The sequence below is a fragment of the Mchenga conophoros genome, linkage group LG15 (genome assembly GCF_057382185.1).
Source record: "Mchenga conophoros isolate Kocher_MC1m ecotype Shallow Benthic linkage group LG15, M_conophoros_male_GT1.1, whole genome shotgun sequence".
Lineage (NCBI taxonomy): Eukaryota > Metazoa > Chordata > Actinopteri > Cichliformes > Cichlidae > Mchenga > Mchenga conophoros.
The window spans coordinates 9,743,727-9,767,928 of record NC_140540.1 but is presented as its reverse complement, the minus strand read 5'-3'; the positions used below and the strand labels follow the sequence as shown (position 1 = coordinate 9,767,928).

The 24,202-nt window shown below is 41.0% G+C and overlaps 1 protein-coding gene across 1 annotated transcript in view; it reads right to left on the bottom strand.

The window, feature by feature from the left end:
• Positions 1-722: 722 nt before the first annotated feature.
• Positions 723-24,202, bottom strand: part of LOC146557740 (steroid hormone receptor ERR2-like) — a 38,695-nt gene continuing 15,215 nt past the window's right edge. Inside the window, exons 4-7 of the mRNA XM_085247188.1 lie at positions 15,276-15,386; positions 14,793-14,954; positions 3,759-4,028; positions 723-1,026 (exon numbers count right to left, since the gene is read on the bottom strand). Coding sequence (XP_085103314.1) covers positions 782-1,026; positions 3,759-4,028; positions 14,793-14,954; positions 15,276-15,386 — 788 coding nt within the window. The 3' untranslated portion in view covers positions 723-781. The remainder of the gene's footprint in view (positions 1,027-3,758; positions 4,029-14,792; positions 14,955-15,275; positions 15,387-24,202) is intronic.

The following is a 24,202-nucleotide window of genomic DNA, read 5'->3' as shown; positions in this document are numbered from 1 at the left end:
AGGACCGACAGAGTGAGCTGATACAATACTCATTATTGCCACATTATTCATAGCTGCTCAGTGCAAACTCTCAGTGAACTCTGATCACCAGCCAACCACCGTCCTTCTGCAAGCACCAAGTTGACCGAACCACTGAGCTGATGAAGCTTCTACGAGGTAAATATATAATGAAGAAATGGAGAATCTTACTGTAACGAGTACCACTGTCTTCGATGGTCAATACAAGAATATGTCTAACAGTTCTCCCTCCCCCAACCCCACATGTCCAGTGCAATTTCACACAATATACAGTACACATATTATATGTAGACCAGTTAGAGACTATTGCTTTAACAGCTTGCGATGAGAAAACGTGAGAGAAGGAAATAAAAACATGTGGCTACGTGGCTGTACAGTTCTTGAGGACATTTATATTATCACATTTCCATTTTGAGATGAAAATAAGATAAGAAACAAATTCACAGAACCTTCAGGTGATATAGAGCAACGGGTCTCTGGTTATAACAAGACCTCGGCTGCCTGATTTCTGTACACAACATCTTTATATACATAATCGTGATCCCCTGTCAATCAGTCTGATAATTGCCCACCTTTTAAAACTATTTCAAGTCCCTTTAGTTACCTTTAAGTTTAGTTTTGTTTAAAAGTGTTAAAATGACTCCAAGCTTCATCCTTCCATTGTCAGTTGGCACCACCTTTATTTATTGATTTATTTTTTAATGGGCTGTCCCTCGCCTCGGATTGGGTGATGCAGCTGCACGTCAAACACCCGGCCCGGGTGTCAAGCCTTGGCTTCCAGCATCTCGAGGAATAGTTTGTGCATGGGGACTTTGCCCTGCATTTTGATGCTGTAGAAGTGCTGAACGGCCTTGGTGGCAGTCTGACGGAGCAGAGGCAGGGTCATGAGCAGCTTGCCTGCCCGCCGGGGGTCCTCTGGGTGCTGGGAACCCTCAAAATCCTGCAGGGCCTCATGAAGAGAATCCTGGAGCCTTTGGACAGCCTCGATATTCTCTATGTGCATGGAGTCTGGAGCGAGAAGAAGAAAGTCGGAATGACAAAAATGCCTAAGACAAATCAGATGTTTCATATCTACATTGACAACAACTGCATGTTTTGCAGCTGCATCATCTGGTTTTAAACTCAGTAGCTTGTATATGCAAACGTGCAATTTTGCTTCTTAGTGCTTAATGACGCTCCTTAAATAAATGACTATGCATGGCTGGGAGTCTCGGGAGACATAGGAAGAGAGGGAAGTACAGTAGGTATATATAAATATACAGCAGGAGAGGAAAAAAAAGATTCATTTCTTTTGGTATCATGGACCACATACATCCCCCCTGCTAATGAATTCAGATGGCTGCATTACTAGGATATCATTCAGCTGAATGATGGTGGCAGATGGGCTTCATTTCCATAAGAAAGAGCAGTTGGCCCCCTTATGTATAGGCTCTAAAATAAAACCAGTTGAGACTTATTAAAAACTGCTCTCTACGTATAAGTCTACATGTTGGAGGGGAAAAAAGAGAGAAAAAAAACCAGGCTTGTCCTCCGAAGGACGAGCTGACAGCGAGCATTTTAATGGACAAGCACTGGTTTGCTTTCAGCCAATTTCACTGCACTGACATACTGTGTCAGGTCTAATCTGTGTATGCATCATATCCACAATTCATTAACTCACAGATAAAGCAGTGCACGACGCAAATGCGAATTCAATACAGTATTATAATCAAATCTCACAGACTGAGATAAACTCGTCCTACCCTGGTAGTAATACGGAGTAGCGCTAAAGAGAAGGCAAACACGGCTGCTGATTGAAGTGTAAGTGAATGAGATCAGCTCTGCTATGTGTCATGAAAGTTGTGGCATGAAGTAAGACCGTGTATGAACATGTAAATGAGGCAGAAAAAAGGGAAAGTACAAGGCTAATTATGTTCCTAACTGACTGATTAAGTCTCTTTTACCAGTCGCCTTCTGTGTAAATTGCATTTCTATCTTGGGAAATTAACTAGGCTATGTGGACCGCACATGTGTTCCAGCACTCTTCATTTGAAACCTTCATGTTAATGCTGATCTGATCCTCATTAGGCTGCACGATCATGTGTGTGCGCGCGCTCAGATGTGAGAAAGAGAGTGGAAAATAAGCAATATGTTTTTAAATGGGTGCACGCGTAAAGCATGAGTGTGTGTGTGTGTGTGTGTGTGTTTGTGTGTGTTTAAGGAGGCTGGGGCTGGGGGAGGAATGCAAAACTAACTTTGAAGAAACAATTTCCATGTAATCCGTCAGCAGCCTGGCGTCAATCCCGTCGATACTTTGCTAATTACAAAATCAATGGCCATGAATTTCCACAGCTGTCACACCCAGAGGACCACTGGAGCCGAAGCTCGCCGAGACTGTGTTCAAACGAGCCGAAGTTGCCCCCTCGCCCTCCCAGAGCAACCCCTCTGAACCCTAGCCTTCCTCTCTCTCTCACACGTCTTCCTTATACCTTTACCTCCCTGTCTTTCCATCACCTCCCCTCCTATTTATCCCCAACTTTCCCATGGAGTGTTTGTCATTAGGAGACTAAAGCTCTGGGCTCAGCATTTTTCATTTTTTTCAGTCAGGCAGGAGAAAAGACTCCTAACAGGCATTGATTAGCGGGGGACAGGCCCAGCCTCATGAAAAGCAAACTGTCAATACGGGCGCAGCATCTTCACACTGGAACAAACGAGGCCCGTCGCTCCCCGACGCTCATTCCACTCCACTTAACACATTTTATTGACAGCCCCTGTTTTTCTAATGAAATGCTAAATATATCTCCCTCGGCTGTGGCGCGCTGGCAGCTACTGTTATGGAGATGGAGAGAATGAGAGTGCAATGTGACAGTCACACACAAACACACGTGCACATGTATCTGCACACAAATTAAAATATAGCTACACACACAGACACAGACACAAAGTTAAATTAAAAAAAAATCTTGATCTTGACCTTTATGTCCTCTCTTATCGGGGATCTTTCATTGTGGGGGTGATGGTGCCACAAGATACCGATAACCACTCGACATTTTTTATCCCTGTGTTTTATTTCTTTGTCTGTTTAATTAAATGCCAACTGCCAGGCTTTACTTGAGATTTTATATAAAGATGTACCTTCCTGTCTATGTCATTACTGCAGAGAAAATAAAGGCTATTTGGCAAAAGTGACTAATCGGTTTTCGATTACTTGATTACAGTATTTTAATTTACTTTAATTTTATTTCTTTAGCGATAAATCACAGTCGCCTCAAGGTGCTTTAAGTTGGAGGGAAAAGAGCCTCCAGAGAAAACCCCAACAATCAGATGATCCCTGTACAGCAGTTGGCGACAGTGGGAAAGAAAAACTCACTTTTAACAGGAAGAAACCTCTGGCAGAGCCAGGCTCAGGGAGGGGCAGCCATCTGCCGTGACAGGGTGGGGGTAGTAGTCAACGCAAGTATGCCACTGAGCCACTACTATCTCTGGGAGTTTTAAATAGATGATTTTTGGAAAACTTAAACTCTCTGGAAGCCAAATACAATAAACAGAACTTGGTTTAGGATGTAATCCCATCATTTTGACTTGCATTCAGCAACACAATCCTGCTCTGCCTACTTATTGATGCACTATGATGTTTATGAAGATCCAAACCCACTACTCATCCAACGTTTCTATGAATTTGAGCCTACAATATTTGTGCTGTTCACAAACTCATAGATTAGGATTGTGAATTTAAGTCTAACAGGTGAATGGAAGATTACCTGAGTTAGAGAGTGCAATGGCTTTGAGCGTAACAAACTCCTCCTTCTCCATACGCAGCTTCTTGTAGCGTCGGACCAATGGCAAGATGGCAACATGAAGGTCCAGCAGGCCTGAGATCCTCGCCTGCTCCTCATCTACCACGTAGTCCTCCGCATACATTATCTCATCCTCACAGGGCAGTGAGCGAAACACAATGCTCAGCACCAGGATCTCCATCCAGGCACTCTGCAATAGACTCATCTGGTCTGCCAGCGAGAGTGTGGAAAAGCCTGCAGGAGTATAAAGAAAATATATGTCACATTTGAACATTTTCTAGGTACTGCTGAGCCCTCACACAGAACAACCATGTGACATAGTAAGAGGGCAGCCTATTAACCCCCCTGCTCAATTGTTGCCTCTTTCAGTCCTCTGTGTGCTTTATGGGCTATGTACAATTGCTGCGCAATCCTCAAAGAAGTCCGACTTGAAACAGAGACCGACTGCTGTATGCAGTGGCTTTCAGGGAGCAATATAAATCAGTCAGGAGCAGAGGCCTTTGAAACATGAGCCAGGGCTGCCTCAGCCATCAACTCAGTCCTTCTGCAACCCACTGCATAAGCACATGAGACCCTGCTTAGTGAGGACAAATCCAGACTTAACACTGATTATATCGTATCATTGTCAGAGTAAGGACGGGTGAATAGACATTCACTTCTTCTTTACAACAACTTCAAAGTTAATTCTGTCATTTAAAACAGACTAAATTAATGTACTGAAATTCCAACTGAGAAAATAGGAAGGAGAAAAAAAGAAGATCGTGTGGATTTATAATTAGACTTCACCATTTTATAGTTTTCGCATTTTCTAAGAGACTTTTGTGGGATTCCTCCACCCTTTTCATAAAAGGGTAAAGAAAAACCTTTCAAACAGTAATCAAAACACTTCTGAATCAAAAAAAACAACCTCTGTTTGCATCAGAAAGACCATCTGATGATTTTTTTTTCTTTTAAAGGAAGCAAGTGAAAGTACCTTTTATCTATAAAAGATATAGCCTACAGGTTTATAATACTTATATACATAAAACATTTACTACAACAAGAAACTCTAATAGTACATGCCCATGTCACGGTACTTTCTGACCCGTTTTTGATGATGGCCATTCAATTAAAATGATCAATGCTTTATAAATTGTAGCCCCATAAATGCACAAATTGGGTCATTTCAGCCCACTGCCAGGTGGTTGCTATGCAACATGATGATAATATATCATGTGTAATTCCACTTTTGTGGATATAAATGAGATGTTAATGTTGTGAATTGAAAACAATAGGTGATGATGATTTCATGAGGTATTGTGGATTGTTGTACATTCAAGGTTAAAAAGGTAATTTTAGTCATTTGTAATATGGTTCTCATGGAACCTGAAGGTATCATAACATATCATCCATAACTTAAATTTTGTGGATGTGTTATTGTTGTGAAACTAAAACTATAAAATCCTTTTATAAGTTGCTGCAGCTTCAGAAATGCTAATATCATGTCATTTTAACCTGTTATTAGCTGGTTGCTGGGCATAAGAATATCTGATATAGACAACAACCTTCAGGTGTATCAGATGAGCCTGCGTACCAAGTTTGGTAGCAAAAACATATGGACAGACATACACAGATTTGCGTATCATAGTAAAATGTCTTTTTTCCTGTTCATGCACAATCATTCCCTGTATATGAACATGGTGTCTCACTCTAATCCTGTTCCTGCCTATCACATTGTTCATATTCTTTATTGGCATCAACTTTCAACTCACCTCTTCTGGCTGTGGACTCTGAACTGGTATTTATTGGTTAGTTCATTCACAGGAATTTTGAGCCACCATGATTAAGAAACTGGATCTGTTCTGTAGCTGTGGTGTAGTTCTCCCAACAACATTTACCATCATGTATCACAAGTGTATTAATGTGCTGATTTTCAGTGTGTGAGAATTTGTTTAGAGTTTTGCAACAGGAGAAATCAGGTCCGTACATATACTGAATAACATATTCACTGGGATTGGGATGGAATTATGAAGGGGAATGCTTTAAACGCAGCAATGTTAAGATCCAAAAACAAAGCACACATGCAGGCTTCTTCCTGTGTTGTTCAACCTTTTGAACTTGGTGTGGCAATTCATCCAAATCTCGAGGTCGACCCATCAACTTTCACCTCTAACATTCACACACACCACATCAAACACCTGAAAGGACCTCAATGGCCACAATACCTTTCACTACTCTATGGTGAATAGGAAGGTGATTGGGGGATATTGACCAGGGCCTTGAACTCACCACGCTGCTTACTTAAATCTTGAAACTTGTATGGATCGGAATCGGACAGGTTGACTTAAAAGGGGTCCTCCCGATGTTTCTTATCAAGCAAATAGAGGAACGGCGGGAAGCGAGAGAATGAAACAGAGAGAAAAGAGTGCTGGGGGTGTCATTGATTAGTAGATTGTAATCAGTCCACCAAATGCGAAAGGGTATCGATCCAAGCCTCAGATCTGACAAACAGACATTTGATGGAGGACATCCGGTACATGTTTAGTGGGGGGAAGAGAGGACCACAGGATCACTGAATGTAGATATCAATGCTGTGTCAGGAATTCATGAGTTTACTCCAGATTCCCCAAAGACACTTCTGCAAGAGAAATGAATGGCCTAAATTTGGTGAGGCTTATTTAGAATAGTGAGGCAGGACTAGGGATGGGTACCGGTGTCCGGTGCCATGATGGCACCGGTTCTGACATAAACGGTAGTAACCAGACCGAAAAGCAGCGCACATTTCGGTGCTTTATTTCGGTGCTTTTTTTTCCTGAGCTGTGATACACTTTAGATTCTAGCCAATCATTTTACGTTTCCGAGGATAGTAGGCGGGGCCAGGTACGTACGTTCTGTTAGAGCAAAGCTACAGATTAAAAATGTCCAAGGCGAAGCGGTCAAAAGTCTGGCTGTACTTCACAGCAAAATATGCAAACTCAGCAGCCTGCAACAAGTGATTTAAGCTGATACTGTGATACTGTCAAAGGAGGTAACACCTCAAATCCGATGAAACACCTGGCGACGCATAGCGTTTTTTTTTTTTTAAAAGCCCAGAAATGCGCCGTATTTGATAGCTTGCTGCGAGACCTCACACCGAGCACATCTACTGCGGGTGGGTTGCCTGTTATGCAACATCCCCCAAAAACACGAAGAGGAGAGTCCTGGCCCCTAGCCCTGCCAGTGTAGCAGAAATGATGACAGATGATGGTGGCAGCAGCCGTTCTTCTCTGCGTGAGTAGCTAATTTACGTTGAGTAGGCTAACCACGTTATTACATTAATGCATGTAAGGTGAACTAGCAAACATCATCATAGCTACATGCGGCTGTCTTCTTGTTTGATGGCAGATACTCCCTTCACCCTGGCTAAAAAGGCTAAAATGACCAAAGAAAAAGTGGAAAACAGTTAAACATGAGAGGTTTAGGACAAAGTTTGTGTTTTTTCCATTGTTTAAGCACTGCTTCCAGCCAAGAGTGATACCATATATGCCCCATAGCTGCAGAAAAGGCTAACATTGTTATATTTTTTACAACAGCTGAACATGAGAGGTTTTTGGACCAATTTTGTGTTCTCCATTCTTTAAGCACCGTTTGAGCACCGGCACCGTTTCAAAAGTACCGATTTGGCACCAGTATCGGATAAAACCTAAACGATACCCATCCCTAGGCAGGACAAAATAAGTCTGACAGTTAGAAAAAAGTAGCATAGTTACATACAGAAACAACCCGTTTAAATAACTATAAAGCAAGAACACTTAAGGCTAAAAATCATGCTTATTAGCTCCATTTAATGTAGCATACCTTTAATATACTGCCTCAACATAAAACCACCAATTGTGCAGAATGCCCTCCCTTTGTGATGCCAAAAGCTTGCTTATCATGGGTAACCTGTAGTGTCAGGCATCAGGACATTGGTAACAAATGCTTTGAGTCTTGAGAGCTGCTGGGTGTGGCCTTCGTGAACCTGGGCTGTTTTTGTATGTGGGACAGATGCTCAACTGGACTTTGTAAATAAAGTTTCGAGCTCTTTGTAAAATTCCTCCAGTTGCTCCTGTGCAATTTTGGAACTTGTGACATGTCAAAGTAACATCTGCATGGAGGCCAGGACTAAAGGTTTTCCCAGCAGAACATTGCACTGTGCTTTTCATTTTGTGACTCATTGGTGAAGACATGCATATATTTCCCTTATTTTCCCCCAGCACTCCTGGCCACCTTTTTCTTTTCTCTTTTTTTTAAACACTCAATTTACTGAAGCAATTTAGTGACTTCCTGGTTTCCCTTGGGTTAGCCTGGAGCTGGATGTGCGTCGCCTGGAGGTGGCTGAGTTAAGTGTCACTGTGGAGGGTGAATCCCCCTGATGAAATATCAATATTTCACCCTAGTGATTTGATGCCGTTTGACCAAACATGACACAATACTGAGCAAACCAGGCAACGTCAGCATCTCTGTGTTTGCAGTCTCTCTGCATGGAGATGAAGAACATGAACAGCGACGCTGTTCTGCTAAACTACAGGGTTTTAGAGTATTTATGTTTTACTTGTTAGCTGAATAAATCAAAATCCTTAATTTTACATCCTATAGGCTTTATCGCTATGCGTCTTCATAGTGTAGTGACTTAGACATTTGCTTCACAAACAAAAGGTTGCTGGTTCCATTCCAGTTGAGACAGAAATCCCCTTTAGGGTTGCGTCAGAAAAAAAAACATGGGGAGCTATCAGCTGTGGTGACCCTTGTGAACAAAGAAGCACCCGAAACTAGGTTTAGGTAAAATTATTTTAAACTTAAAGTGATTTCTTTAAATTATTTTAAAGAAATCTAGACTATTGGAAAATGCCTAAAAGACACTTTGAATAAAAAAATGTCAGTGCAAGAGTGCAAATTACTACTTATAGGGCTCAATGAAGCCTAATTTTTGGAGGTTACAGTTCACTTTACTTCAACTCAATTTTATTTATATAGTGGAAAAAAACCATCATCTCAAGGCGCTTTATGTAGGAAGACCCTACAATAATTCATCAAAAACCCAACAATCAGACAAAGTGCTATGAGCAAGCTCTTGGCGACAGTGGGAAAGAAAAAAAACAACCTTTTAACAAGAAGAAACCTCCGACAGAACCAGGGTCAGGGAGAGGCAGCCGTCTGTCATGACTGTTTGGGGGCGAGGGGAGGGAGACACGACAAAAGATATTATTAATCTCTGGCTGTTTTCCAAAGCATAAGTAATAATTAGATGCAGAGTGGTGTATAAACACATAGTAAGTGAAAAAATGTGAGTGAAGAAGAAACAGCAGCCTACAGCATAACTATGGGAGGATATAGGGTCACCTGATCCACCTCTAACAAATGCTTTATCAAAAAGGAAAATTATGACACTAATCTATAGAATCTAATCTAATCTATAGTATAGAGGGTCGCTGTAAAAAAACTGTAAAAAAAAGACTGAATACATGTAAATAGAGGGCTACTCAAATACCCATAAATGCCTAAAACTCAGAAGTTACTGCTAACTCTTTTAAGCTAAGTTTTGCTAACGAGGCCATTTTTCACCAAAGTATGTCTTTTACCTCTTCACTCTGTGCATTATTGCCAAAATTAGGAACACCCTGTCTCAGATACTAGAAGAACTAGTCCAAACATTTTTCAATTCCAGGCTGAACTCCTTGTTACAAAAATGCCACAGCAAGTATACCAACAGGGACTGGAAAGAGACACATTCTCTACTTTTATGACTAAGCTTGACAATTTTCTTTTTGATAATTAAACTATCTCAGTGACCCTGAAAAAAGCATTTATCTGCCACTACTGCATGCCATTAAATTTGAATTCTCTCTCCTCCAGCTTGTGCTTTGTACTCTCTCTTTGCACCTCTCTGCACAAGCTACACATTTATGATCTGTAGTTACGAGCCCAACTAACCTGCTCAGTGTTTATAGTGTGTTATTGCTCTGCGCTCATCTCTTCTCTCGCCACTCCCCACAGCTGACTGAGGCAGATGGCTGCCCCTCCCCGTCCCCCTAGTTCTGTCTGAGGTTTCTTCCTGTTAAAAGGGAGTCTTTTTCTTCCCATTGCCAAGTGCATGGCTACAGGGAATAGTAAGGTTTGTAACACTGCAAAATTTTGATCCAACTATGTAAACTGCTGTTTTTTTAGTGATCAAATACATTTTAATGCTAATAGTTACAAAAAGATTTACTACGCTGACAAAATGTAATCAAAATGAAATTTTTTAGCCATAAAGAAAGAGACAGTAAGTTATATAACAAAATGTCCCTATTTATTTGAGCATTAAAATAAATAGGGACTGTTTTTTGCTAACTTTAAAATCAAAATCAGAAGTATTTTTGTTGCTTTTACATCTATCACACTGTTCACTGTTTTAAAACCATGTTGTGCTCTGCAAACTGTGGGGCAGCTTTTGTAGTAATGCATTGACCTGCAGGGGGAGGCTGTTGTTGTTGTGTGTGTGTGTGTGTGTGTGTGTGTGTGTGTGTGTGTGTGTGTGTGTGTGTGGGGAGAGGGGTGTTGCCGTTTCACCAAACACATTACAATACTGTAACACTGTAAAAACCCATATTTAGCCAATGTAGCATGTTAGTCAGCAATATGTCTATTTCTTTAAAGGTCCCCAGGTCCCCAAAAAAAGAACTGTTTGGCAGGGTTCTGGTAATGCAACAAAAAAATACAGGTGCGTGTAAGATAACTGAGGCCCTGCTCAGTACAGTGAGGAGACTGAGTGGTTGGCAGTGAAGCTTGAAGCTGTCATTGAGAGCGAGGTCTAAAACAGACAGCAGTTCACTCTCTATTCATTTAGTATCATTACAGGCCTCCTAAGAGCCCTAATGGGCCTAATAAAAAGACAGAGGTAATAATGAGACTTGAGGGCCCTATATGAGCAGGAGGAGTAGGAGAGGGAGAGCCAGGGGAACAGGAGAACAAGGAAGCCAGAGAGTGTGTGTGAAAGATATTATGGCAGAGGGTGCGCGGGACAGAAACAGAGAAAAAGAAAGGAAAAAGAACGAGCATTAGATAAAGTGAATAGAGGGCGCTGTACGCTTTTGACTTGAATGTAGTCTACGCTTTGTGAGGTGGTCTGTGTGTGTGTGGTTACAAATCAAGGGCCACAATAACATGTCTCCTATCATGTTCTTGAAGCCAAAATGTGTGTTTTTGTTTTATTTTTTAAAAACTTCAATATTTTTAATTGGCTCCTTTGCACACAAAAAAACCTAAACCAAACTAAACTGTGAGGATTAAAAATTCATCAAATTACTTCTTTCCAGCTGTAAAACACAAATATTTAAGCCTTCACAATGAACACGTGTACCACAATACCTAAGGAGTATTACATGTTTCTTCCCAGCTCTCCACATGTGGATGCTGAAGGACTTTCACATTAATGGAGCGATCTGCGCTAATGACTCCTATTACCTCATCGTTAAGGCCATTTGCGCAGTGGGCTATGAGTGTAATGGAGGGAGTGGACTGTTAAACTGTAGGGACCCCTTTTGTCTTAATCGTTACTTGGTGACACTTTGACCCAGTGGCCGCGGGTAAAATGTCTCCAGAGTGTCACGTGCTGCCTTTAATAACTCTGACAGATCTGGATTTAGATCCTCACACCATACAAGATCAATACTTTTTTATTTATATTTATATATATATGTATATATATAAAAAAAATGTAATGAGAATAAGGCAGTGGAAAAACATTACAGTAAAATTCATTACAGGCCCCATGGGGCTCCATTAAATTGAGGAATTTGACTGTAGTTACCCTATTTGGCTCTTTTATGAAAAATACACCTGAATTAGATTTTTTCCCTTGTTCACAATATGTTGGATGGAAAAGAGGTCAGGAGTAAAAAACAAAAAACAAAACCCAAAAACTGTGCATTTGGGTCAGGGAAGGTCCTTTTGTTCCTGTTAACGCTTGTTTCTCGATGTAAACTCGAGAGTGGTGAGACAGCATGTCTCAAACCCCAGCAACCCTCCATTGGCTAATCGTTTAATAAGGCTTCTCTTTTCCTAAACATTCATGTAAAGTTCAAAGGGCTGGTTTGGGCTCAGCTCATTTTGGCCCACAGTCCAAACAGATGATGTAAGCTTTCCCCAACAGGTAACTTCCTTCATGTTACTCCACTATGCAATCGATGCTGTTTTCAGATGGTTGCCCACTTGGCTGACTGTGGATGAAGTGGCTAGGTGCCCCACTAGTGGAACACAGCATACATTTGAGAATCACTGGTCTACAGCAAATTGACACATAATGTGGAGGAGTTGTCTCCTAATGTCATTCTCCATTCCTGAACTTTTCTTACTGCTAAGGCCTCAATCACACGAGCCTGTCAACGACCATCTGGCAAACAAAGGTCATAAGGTTGTCAGGTAAGGTCCCTAGTTAGTTGCCAGGGTTGTCAGTAGTTTGCATGGAAGTACTGCAAATACTTGCAGACATCTCTCTGAGCTTTAGTTAAACTTAAAAAAGTACAACGCAAACCAGAAATAAAAAATATTTACCATTAGAGTAAATTTTCCTGCATCAGCCAATGCATTTCAAAAGCGTCAACTTTTACTTTGAAGGCAAACAACAAAATGACATATAAGTGTCATTATTTATTAAACAAAGCCAAAATGCTAAATAAATACGCCCCATGATTCAGTTGTTAGTAGAACCGGCTTTAGTGACAATAACTTGAAGTAACTGTTTTCTGTATGACATCAAATCATTGTAACCTTCTTTACGCCACTGATTTAGCCCATTGAGGTTTGTTTATGTCAAGCTCTCTTAAGGTCCCCTGTATTTCAATGAGATTGAGGTCTGGACTTTGACTGGGCCATTACAACACCTTGATCCTTTTTCCACCCGTGAATAAGCTTTCTCACTGGAGTTCAATTAAAAAAAAAACAAACTTTAACTCTTACCAGACTGATGTGCAAGAACATTGGGCTCAAATTGTGGTCATAAATATTTTGTACTACTGAGTTTTGTAACCTTGTAAACCAAAATATCTGAAAATTTTATGTTTGTGCATTCGTAGATGAGAATTTGTTTGTGTGTGTAAAAAAGATTTGTGTTTGTAAAAATATTTACACAAGTTACAGTTTTTTTTGTTAAGGTCTGCTTACAGATACAAAACAAAAAACTATGTGTAAAGCTCTGCGCTCAAGTTTCCTGGCTGTGTGTGAGTTTCAACATACAAGTACGAATTTTGACCCGTTTTTTCTTCCTTTCAGCTGATTGGTCAATGTCATCTCAATCACAAATTTAACAATCCAATCAGAGAACAGATGGGTTTGGCTGTTGGAGTGGCGCTTTCCATATAAAAGTTTCAGATATTTTGGTTTACAAGGTTACAAAACTCAGTTCACAACTACGCATTTGATTTACAAGTACAAAATATTTATGACCACAATTTGAGCCCATACATTCCTGATATCTTTGCTGCTTGGCATTACATTAACACACATCTGAATACCGCAGACCAGCAAACTGCCAAAACCTCAGTTTTCACAGAGGTGCTCACCCTCGCTGATGATCAATTAATTAACTTGATTAGTAGCAGCTTGCTGCCACTTATCTTTCTATTTCCTACAGAAGCAGTAAGGATGTACTTTGTTTACACACTTCTACATCTTTTAGTTTTTGTCAAATAAATAATGACACAGGTTACATGTCATGTGCATTTCCTTTGAGGCTTTATTTACTTAATTTTAAACAGATAATTTTTATTATGTCCTGATATGTAAAGCCACAAAATTAAAAGAGGATGTACTTTCTTTTTCCCATAACCGTATTTGCCATCGTCCTATAACTACTCTGGGCCACTGCTCAGCAAACGATTCATAGTCTTGCTTTAAGTGTGGACGATGAGTCAGTAAATGGGACAAATAGGACAGCACTGTGCCAGCCCAAAAGGAGACAGAGAGAAAAAAACTCCATTGTTTTGGCAAAAAATCATTTTTTATTTACTCTGAATAAATTCATTTTTGTTTTTACGACTAATTAATTGTGTTTAAGCAAGCATGAGACCTTTTTTCGTTCCTTACTCTGACGTAAGGATTTGCTTTTTTTTGTTATCACCTTGAAATAAATGCACAACAAAAGACAACTGAAGATAAAATTTGTGTCCTGACTGCTGCCATTTATTTTAATCAATTAGGAACCCCTTTAAGAAATGCATCAGTGAAGAATATTACTAGCTTTAATTGAATAATAATTGAATTGACAACACGTGTGTCTTTTACATGCTTTATTTAACCAGATCAATGGCTTGCATATACTTTGAAACCAGCCAGTGCTCCTTATGAACACGCGGAGGTCCAAAGTGTCTCCTTCAGCCGATAAAGATGAGAAGAACGGAAGATCTAAGAACATTTGCATAGCAAGTCTTATTTAAGAATTCATCAACAAGGAGAAGGGAAATCCATCAGTACTTCCCTAAATAAATCAATTTCACCACAGGCCCTGTGTAGTCTCCTTAAGTAAGTAAGAGGATTGCTTTCTTTAAGTCTGGGATTGAAATGGAATACATTGACATAGGGGCGGGTCCCCCCCACAGACTCTCCCACCCCACTCCACCCCACCCCAGTCAAATCAAAGGTTTCAGCTGCTCTTTATTGATTAGATTTTAGAATATGGGACTAGCTTCTCCCTTAGGTGCAGATGAGTAGCAGATGTTAATTATCCTGTGTGTGTGCATGCGTATGAACGGGAGGGGGTGGCGGGTTATGTACAGCAGTCGGTGAAGTACTCCAGTAATCTCACACTGTAACATTTGAGCAAATCAAAGAGCAAATGGGAGCAGTTTCTCCTCCGCTTTACTAACTGCACAAGACCACACGTGAACCTTTTTTTTTTTTTTAGCAACTTAATAGATGGCCTGTATAAAAAGCACCTATGTCTGAAATTTCACATTAAGACAAGTGTTTGGAAAGCCAGAGCCCTGATGACAGGTTCAGTCAAGAGCAGTCACATGTTTCTACCTGGGATATGTTTGGCCCAGCCAATGATGACCACCAGCTCGCGGTCAGCCAAGTCACAAAGCGTTGTCAGAGCCTTGATGTCTCCGTCCGGCATGGTGGGGTCAGGCATGGCATAGATCTTCTCTGGCTCCACCACCAGCAAATGAGAGACGATCTTTGTCACTAAGAGGGGGAAGAGACAGAGAGAGAGAGAGAGAGAAGGACGGAGGGCGTGAAGGAATATAAATGTACTGTGGTGTGCGACAGTTTTAGGCAACAGTGTTTGCCTAAAATATGATCATATTGTGCCACATCAATCTCATCTTTGGATGTAGATAACAATGCTCTCGCCATATTCCTCAAGGGGATTCATTTCACAGCTTTATGTCCCATCATATTAACTAATAAAGTTAATGCTTTTTGTAATGCTCAGGTAATACACACATTGTTACTGAGTGAGATTTTAAATGAAAAAAAGAAAAAAGCAACAAAAAAGCAACTCACGTGGTTTTTTGGCTGGAGGGGGGAGGGTGAGGCCGAGGTAGGCGCCGTTTTCGGCATCCAACCGCCGCTTGTACTTCTGACGCCCCCCTCTCACTCGATCCAGACGCACACCTGCAAAGAAAAATAATTAAAAATATCACGTATGCATAAGATAAGCCAAAGCCACTCTGACGAATCCACAAAACGTAATGATTACATAGCAAAATAAAATAAAAGGGAACTTTTCACTTGTTATGTTTGGAAGTAGGCGTTGCTGCTGACTTTCTCACTTTCTTTTTATATGCTTAATTTTTGAAAGTTACATTCAGTTATAACGACCTATTTTATGGCATCGTATTTGCTACAGCTTATTATAAAACTGTAGCCTATTTATTGGGGGGGAAACTTGACCTATTTTGCTGTGTCATCAGACTCTCACGAGCATTTCAGGGTTTTTAATTTTCTACCCTGTATATGACAAATACTATATAACCATTCTTCATATAATATACAGTACAAAAATTAGGATAACAGCATTTTTCTGTCATTTATCTACATAAACAGTTACATTCCTTTATTTTTAACCTTTCAACCATCAAGCAGGACTTCTGAGTGGAAGTTTAAGCATTCACATGCAGGATTATCTTCAAAGCCATCACAGAGGATGCGGGCTGGATGCACCTTGTCTCCTGAATTGATACGTTTGCATTAAAAGTTGTTTGAGCACTGAGGGAGAGCAAACAGATTTTACATGGTCAAGTGGAATTAAGTCGTGTGAGATTTCCCAGTGACTCATATAAATTCCTTTGATTCCCCTGGAAACAAAAGAATCCGATTAGGATGGTCTTTCAATTTCCTGACACCGACTATCCACTAACCTAATTACCCACCGTGCCCAGAGGGAGCTCATTCTTCCCAGCAAACACAGTGAGATCATTTTATGCCTGGCAGATTGAAGCTAAATCGAGAGCCCCTCTCCTAACACAGCTTTCCATTTGTACGCCTTAAAGTAATCAATAAGGCTTGCAAATAGACTTCTTGTTCTTTGAACACATGTGGATGCGGTTTTAATTAGTCAGTTAGGCAGGCAGGAGCTGGGTTTGCGATAGATGGAGCTTTAGTGGTTGTTTTTAGCATTACTCTTGGTTAAGTTAAATTTAAAATGATAAATTGGGCTTCAGGAAACAGTGTGCATGTACTCCAGATATTAAATCAGTTCAGGAGCCTCTCTCTCTCTATTTAATGGTACACAGAGGCCTAATAAAGGGTTATGCAGTTAGTTAAGCCTTTCACAATAATAAGCTTGTTTAATGCATAAATATATTAAGAAGGTACCAAAACCGAATTCATGCAGCATGTTCTTGTAAGGCTAACTGACAGTGAATTGTTGCTGCTTTTGCCCCTAACATTATCAAGACACACACACACTGACACACACACAAACCAGTTTCCCTGCCGTGGGCTGCTAGGTCATGTAGCTACAACAAGCGACAAGTGACCAAACAGCCAGAGTTAGAATTCCAAGATCCGCGGGGGCTGTTTGAACTCGAACATCCAACTGGCCCATAATTAATAGACGCTGACAAGAATTAAGAGCTCAGCGCTAACCAGTTTCAGTTTACAGCTTAGCGGCGCTCCAAACAGCAGAGACCCGAGGCAGGAGGGCAGGGACAACGACAAGGGAAAAAAACAAGGGTTAGATAAGGCTGAAGAGTGGGAGGGTTGGAAAATCAAACAGAACAATCTGCTGTGCTTGGATGAATATATCTGTTTTCTGATGGTTTCTTCTTTCTCAATTTGTACATCCTCTCTCTGTCGGCCCTGCCTGTCCCAATGACCACCTGATCTCACCAGTGCGGGATTATCTCCTCCCCATGTGATATGGAACAGTACTGAGAATATGACCACAACAAGACAGCTGAATGAGGCCCCTGGAAGAGGGCCGGAGAGGGTGCGAGGGGGGCAGTGTGTGTCATCGTCAGCACCGCATTCCTAACCTCAGGCCCAAAACCACATCGGCCTCCGCACTTCAAGACAATGCGGGTCCAGACGAGAGCCTCTGACATGGGTTGGGGGCGGCGGGGGCCAGGCGGGTCCACAGATCATCTTAAAGGCATCCAGATCCTTTTTTATGGTTGCTGGCCTTTCATAAAGTGTGACAGGCAAAGTATGGATGCATGGGTGAGGTTATGGGGTAAAAGAAATGTGTGTGCTGGATAATATGAATTCACATACTACAGCACGCTCATAACTTTGTGCTGACTGCGAGAAAGACGGGCTGAGATACTTGGCTGAAAGTCTATTCTTGCTATGTGAGTGTGTTTGTGTGCGTGCACATGTGTGTGGCAAGACGATGAGGCATATTTACATTGGAGCAATCTTTACAGCCACCTGATCTGTTTTGCTTTCACATACACAACATTTATTGACTTGTTAAAACGTTAAGGCAAATTTCTTATTAAAGTGACAGTGTTTCGCTTCATGCGCTGGCCGCGGGTGCGCCGGGTGTGTCCTGCGGATTATTTTGCTATGCGTTTATTATTTGCACATTAAATCGACAGATATCTATTTCACCATAGCAGCTGCCAAAATATTCATTTTATGCCCACAATGAAAAAAATGACAAAAAAACGGCCCTTAAGAATACATAATAACATTTTTAAAGTCCACCTTAAAACACAAACATCAAAATGAAATCTGAGTTAAGTATGTGATTAAATTTTCGGCCTAAAGCCCTCACCCAAATTGTCTAAATCCACATTCTTCGCAATGTGGTCAGAAACATCGGTCTATATGCTGAAAAACACCCACATCAGCAGTGTCTTCAATGTAAAACTGAAGCCAGAAAAACAAAAATACACAAAGGAAGACAGAAGGTTGAGCAAAAACAAAAAAAAGTGTCCAAAAAAAACATTCATGATATAAATGAGATTCATTCTTCTGGTACAAAAAGATGCTCTACAGAGCAGCTGTCATCACTGAAAGGTGCATGTGTCTCATATCGAGACTGTGTGTTACTATGTGAACATGTGCTCGTGTGTACATGCGTGTTTAAGCTTCTCACTCTCAACTATTTTCAGCCTTTCACCTGTCAGAGGCGCTTCTTTCGAGAGAATGTGTCAGAATTGGCTGGCTGGCTAACGCTGCCAAAGGGAGATTAGGAGCTCCCTATTTTAGCTGGGAAAAATCAGAGGGATGCGGCGTGCAGCCCCCTCCGACGCAGCCTGCTCACCCTTTGCAAAGCGCAGCCGCTCTGCCCTTCCAGGGCTGCCTCTCAACATCTGATCTGGAAAGTCAGAAAGAGCTACAGTAAAGGCTGTCATCGGGTTTTTTTCTTAAGTCTGGGTGGGCTGAAAATAAGAAGGGAAAGGCGAAGAAAAGACGACACAAAAAGTTGAAGGGAACTGGATTGGGTTGGGTATTAACATGGCGCACCATCTGCTGCAACCCCCTCCCGGTGGCCTGGCAATGCTGGCACTGCTTAACCGTAACTGCCATGGCACTTGTATCACTCTTTATCATGTTTTACACTTACATAAATCTGAGCCAGCGTGTCCACAAAGGGCTATTATTTTGTCTCGCAGTGCCGCCCTAACCACAGATGCAGCTCTAATAAAAAACATCTGCAGAGCTCGAGAAGGGCCGAGATCATTCATGAAGTTGAAGCTGGTGTAGTGGACAAAATAAAATGTTTTTAAAAAGCTAGAACGGTGTCAGTGACAAGCATGGGACCTCAAGGAGCGATTCTGAGCCCCTTGTCAGGGGTGATATACATTTTAACATGTGTGTCGGGAAGCGAGTACATGTATAGAAGGGTTGTTATGAGGTCAGCGCTTCGCTAAATCTTTTTCTTCGGAGGAACACGTGTTAGCCTCCGTGTCTGATCTATCACCTGCCAGACAGTGAGGACAGGCCAGTGCAGAGCCTCTGGGTGGGCGCTGACTTTCAGCTGCATTCTGCCAGCTACTCTGACACCCTAAAAAGCAAACAAGCCCCCACACATGTGCTGTTAGATAGACAAGTTTACGGTACAAGAAAAAACAAGTGGCAAGAAGGGAGGGGTCCTTCTCACTTATAGTTCAAGTACTTCGAATGGTGCAGACCAACACATGCTAAAAATTCTGGTTCTGAAGACGCCCACAGAGTATAGACTTTGGGTATATCTTTATTATGGTGATGTAATCTTAGCATATAGATTGGTTTCTGATTTAAGCCTATTGATTTGGAAGGGACCTGACAGTCTGTGATATTGGATATGGCTTTACTAATCTTTTGTGTATGTGGCCGGAGGAAAATAAGGCTGTAACATTACCCTGGTAGCCACGTTCGCTCAGGAAAGACTGCTGATCCCTATCTGTGGTTAGGAGAGGGCGAGACAGCGGTGTAGGTTGCCAAAATAGTCTGGCAGCTTGTGTTCATCCACCACATTACAGCGATGTCAGAAAATCCCAGCATGCAAAGAATAAACCACAGAAACACCGAGCTAACATCACTGAACTAGAACCCACCAGTAGTGACTAAAAGACCAAACTGTAAGCGCCTTTTATGCTCAGACCTGCTTCTTCCAGGACAGACACTCAGTGGGTATAAGGCGATATGCTTCTGTTCCAGTGGGACTTGGTTTTTGAACACGATAATTTGTTAACATGATGATCGGACACCTGTTCAAGGACCAACATAGATACCCATGCTTACTGGCACAAAAAGAAAAAAAGAATCCATCTCTCTTCTTCAGCAGGATGTGACTCAAAGCGGAAATTGAAAAATGCACACGCGGTAGATTCTTGCATCATTTAACACCGTACAGTAATGCTATGGGATATTAGCGCCGCTATTAGCTGGGGGCACTGACTCCTGGCAGTTGTGACTGACACCATACCTTCCGTGAGTTGTAATTACGTGAAAGTTTTTCCACTGACCTGTGACCTTTCATCAGTCTCAGCTGTACATTTGAGGGGTCAGTGAATGAGGCTTCCTCGAACAGCTGCCCTTCGCTGCCGTCCACCCGGCTCATCCAGGTGCTCTGCTTTGACAAAGCAGTAAAGCCGAACCAGGAGAGAGGCCTGTCATCTATATTATTTATTCGATTTTCTTGGAAAAATAATAATCTGTTACATCTTAAACAGACAGCTTAGCTCAACATACCCTTAAGCATAATCCATAAATTCCCTTTGCATTATGTTGGCACTGGCCACAGCTAGAATACCTGATTTATTTAGACCCCTATCACACCTGAAGCCACCAAACCAAGTTCGAAGAAGTAAAGTCAGCTGATTAGTGGCAGGTGGCGCACAGCAGAAGGGTTTTCCCCACCCACTAATGGGGCTCAAAATCCCTGGCAGCTACCCTTTAAAAGTCAGGATGGCACAACTGGCACGAGGAAGAGAAATATTGGAAACTTCTAGAGCAACTCATCACAATATATAACTCTCACAGCACCCCGAGGGAGGCGTTTTTTAGGAAGCCACTGCCAACGTGAGGGAAATTTGCAATGGGAACAAATGAATAACTTATGAAACTTACAATATCCAGTTTATGTATTTATCAATGTTTACCTGTTAATAGCTGAAGATTATAATAGTTAAAATAGAAACGTATCTGGAAACATTTTATTAATTAAAAAGTTAAAATGGTTTCATTTCAAAGGAAAGAAGTAAAAAAAACACAAGCCTGCTTAATATTGACAAGGATTGCTACGAAAAATGAAATTTGCTCAAATGTGTAAACCTTCAACATAAAACCATTTTTCTGTTTGGACACCACAATCATGAGTTTACACCTAAAAAATCTGTTTTAAGCTGGAAAAGCTTTCAGTTCATCCACATCAGAGAGTCAGTCAGCTATTTTTTTATGTCAAAGATCAAGGTTTACTGCGATCTCACAAAACATATTTGGGCCAAACTGATTAGGTCTGGCTTGGATATGGATATAAAACACAAGTTAACTGGTTTCTGGTTTCTCTGTAATTATTGTATTTAGGTCTGGACTGTGGAGGCATCACTACAATTGTGGGTGTCTTCAAAATATCCCTTCAGTAGACGCTCAAACATTCGTCTTTGTTGGTTTAAAAGATTTGCGTTTCAAATCTGAGTCTGGATAATTGTGAGGATAATAGAAACCTTCTTTATTAAGCGAATACTTTAACACTACGCTTCCTTATTCTTTTCAGTGTATCCATCTCCTGTTTGTGGAATGTGCTGTTGTCTTTAAGTCCTCTGGATTCATTCCACGCTGCATTAGTTATTATTAATCTCTGGTTTTCTTCCACAGTGTATCTTTTGTCCTGTCTCCCTCCCCTTAACTCAAACCAGTTGCAGCGGAGTCCGCAGGTTTCTAACCATTGAAAGGGAGTTTTTCCTCCCTGTCACCGACTGCTTGCTCATAGGGAGACGTCTGATTGTTGGGATTTTATCTGTATTATTGTAGGATCTTTATTTTACGGTAAAGCGTCTTGAGGTGACAGTTGTTGTGATTTGGTGCTATGTAAATAAAATAGAATAGAACTGAATTGAATCTATGAAATAATCCTTGCTAGTGTTTCCTAGATTTTACCCACAATGTCACTCTGCTGCTTGCAGTTCAGAGTCTGCATTTGTGCCTTCTGTTATTAGTCCTCCGTGTTTGAACCTGTTGATGATATAACTAACCTTGCAGGATAATAGAGTGTTAAACACCATTTAAGTTAACATTTTAAGAAATTACACAATGTAATTGTTCCTTGTCGGTGACCAGCCCTTGGTCACTTGTTGCAGGGTGATCTCATAGCATAAAGTGAGGCTAGCCGCTGTCCCCTCCCCCCTACTGGTTCACTGATCAAAGTCCCCCTTAAATCTGTAAGAGTCCACGCCACTGCAGTATGCCATGATTAAGTGTCCTTTTTACTCTTAATTGAACACCATCACTTTTAGAAAATCGCCTACTGTGCCACATATTGCGGTGGCTGTGACGCTGCGCCTCGCACACACACTGGCCGGCTTAGCCTGGCTCTCCGCTGACAATACCCCACAGTTTTTCCTTTAAGCATGCACTAATAGTTTCAGCTTTATTTCTGAAGCAAATGTGTTGCTATTTTTTTTTTCTTCTGGCCAAGAGTCAAAGGCTCAGTGTGAGATATTTTGGCCAGGATTAAGACATAAAAAATGGCTGCATGTATAAATAGTAGCGTTATGCCAAACAGAACGGACGGCCCCTCTGTCTGAGAGGAACAAACGCAGCTACGTCACAGTGAAGCTGGGTCAGTGAAAGTGAACTAAAAGAGAGACACGCAGTCTTGTGTTACTGGGACAAATTGCAGTCAACTTGTGCAGGCTGCTATTACCAGATGTGTACAAAACTATATGGCCATGGTTTTATTTTTAGGAAACAGTTGTTTTTCTCTATGTGGAGCTTATAAATAAATTTATAAATCGTATGTTTCTTTAATTTAGGATTCAGTGTGGACTATGAAACACATACACACACATTAATGCTATCAGAGCACATATTACGTCCTAATAAAATGTACGATGCAGTCATTCCTCTAATCAATTACACTTAATCTTAATGTTGGTAGAAATAAAGAAATCCTAATGTGTGAATGAAATATTTTAAAAATTCCTTTGCTTCTTTTTCTCTAAATCTTTATTTTCTTATATCTTTTATGCCATCAACACCTATGGAAAGCCTACACTTCTGCCTTTTCCAACTATTTATTTATAAGTGACTTATGTATGTATGTATGTATATATATGTATATATTGTACTATTCTTAGTTAGCGTATTGTCTGTCTTGTCTTAATGTTGGTTTAAAATGGAGCACTGTAACAAAAAATAATTTCCCCCAGGGATCAATAAAGTATTCTGATTCTGATTATTTCAGCACATTATTCAATTAATTTACTGTTACTGTCAGTGTGCATTTATTGTCCTTTACAGCGTTCGTACCACAGTTGCTCAAAAATTATTCTTTGTTTCAGTATAAGACAAAGAAATGTAATTAAAATAGGCTGTATTTCAGCAATTTGAGATTTTGTTTTTTCTCATGGACATCTGTCCAGAAATGTTCACTGAAGTCCAAGCTCAGCACAAGCCCTCTGCGTATAAATAGCATGATTTAGACTTTTCATAGACTTTGCATTGGTGTAGGATAGTTCTTCTCGCTCTGCAAACTGAAAAGATAAAAAAAAATGCTCTTCCCGTGGAAAGAAAAAAGAAAAAAAGAAAATCTATCGGCTAGATTTTCCCTCTGTACTCCCAGAGGACTCACACTGGAGGAAAAACAACACGTGCAGGAAGTGAGGTGGGATATTCGGAAAGCATTTAGTGGATCAATACGGCAGGCAAGAGAGGGGAAGGGAGACAGACAGACAGACAGACAGACAGACAGACAGACAGAGTGGGAGATGGAGAGAGAGACACCCAGAGCCCAGGGGAGAGGGAAGTCTTGGGGGAACAGCCTGTGCTTTTTAAGAGTACTGTTACACATCTCAGTCGGTCTTGGTAAGAATATCCAGCTCAGCAGCTTTTTCCACCCAGCTGAGTTAAACACTCAGAGGCTCGGCAGTGTGAGGAGAAGTAAGTAAGGCTTGTGGGTGATGTCACCGGTGTCTCCCTGAGGCCACAGCTGGCTTTAATATCACTGACCATCCTCTAGACCGGAGTGACCATCACAGATCCACAACCATTGAAAAACAGACAGCTTATTCTAACATATAGGCAAACCTCCTGATTTCAGCTTGATCATAAAATCTTTACACCATCTCATATATTTTAAAATATAGAATCACAAGACAATTTGGTGCCATAGAGGAGAGTCTAAAGTTTATATACTAATAAACAGAGAAAGCTGCCTAAGAAGCATATGATCTTTAGGATTTTGATGTGACAGTTAATTAATCTAGACAGATGCTATTAGCACCAAGGTGTCAATAGCCAACAATGCTATTTGCACCAGTGGGTGGAAAAGTTAA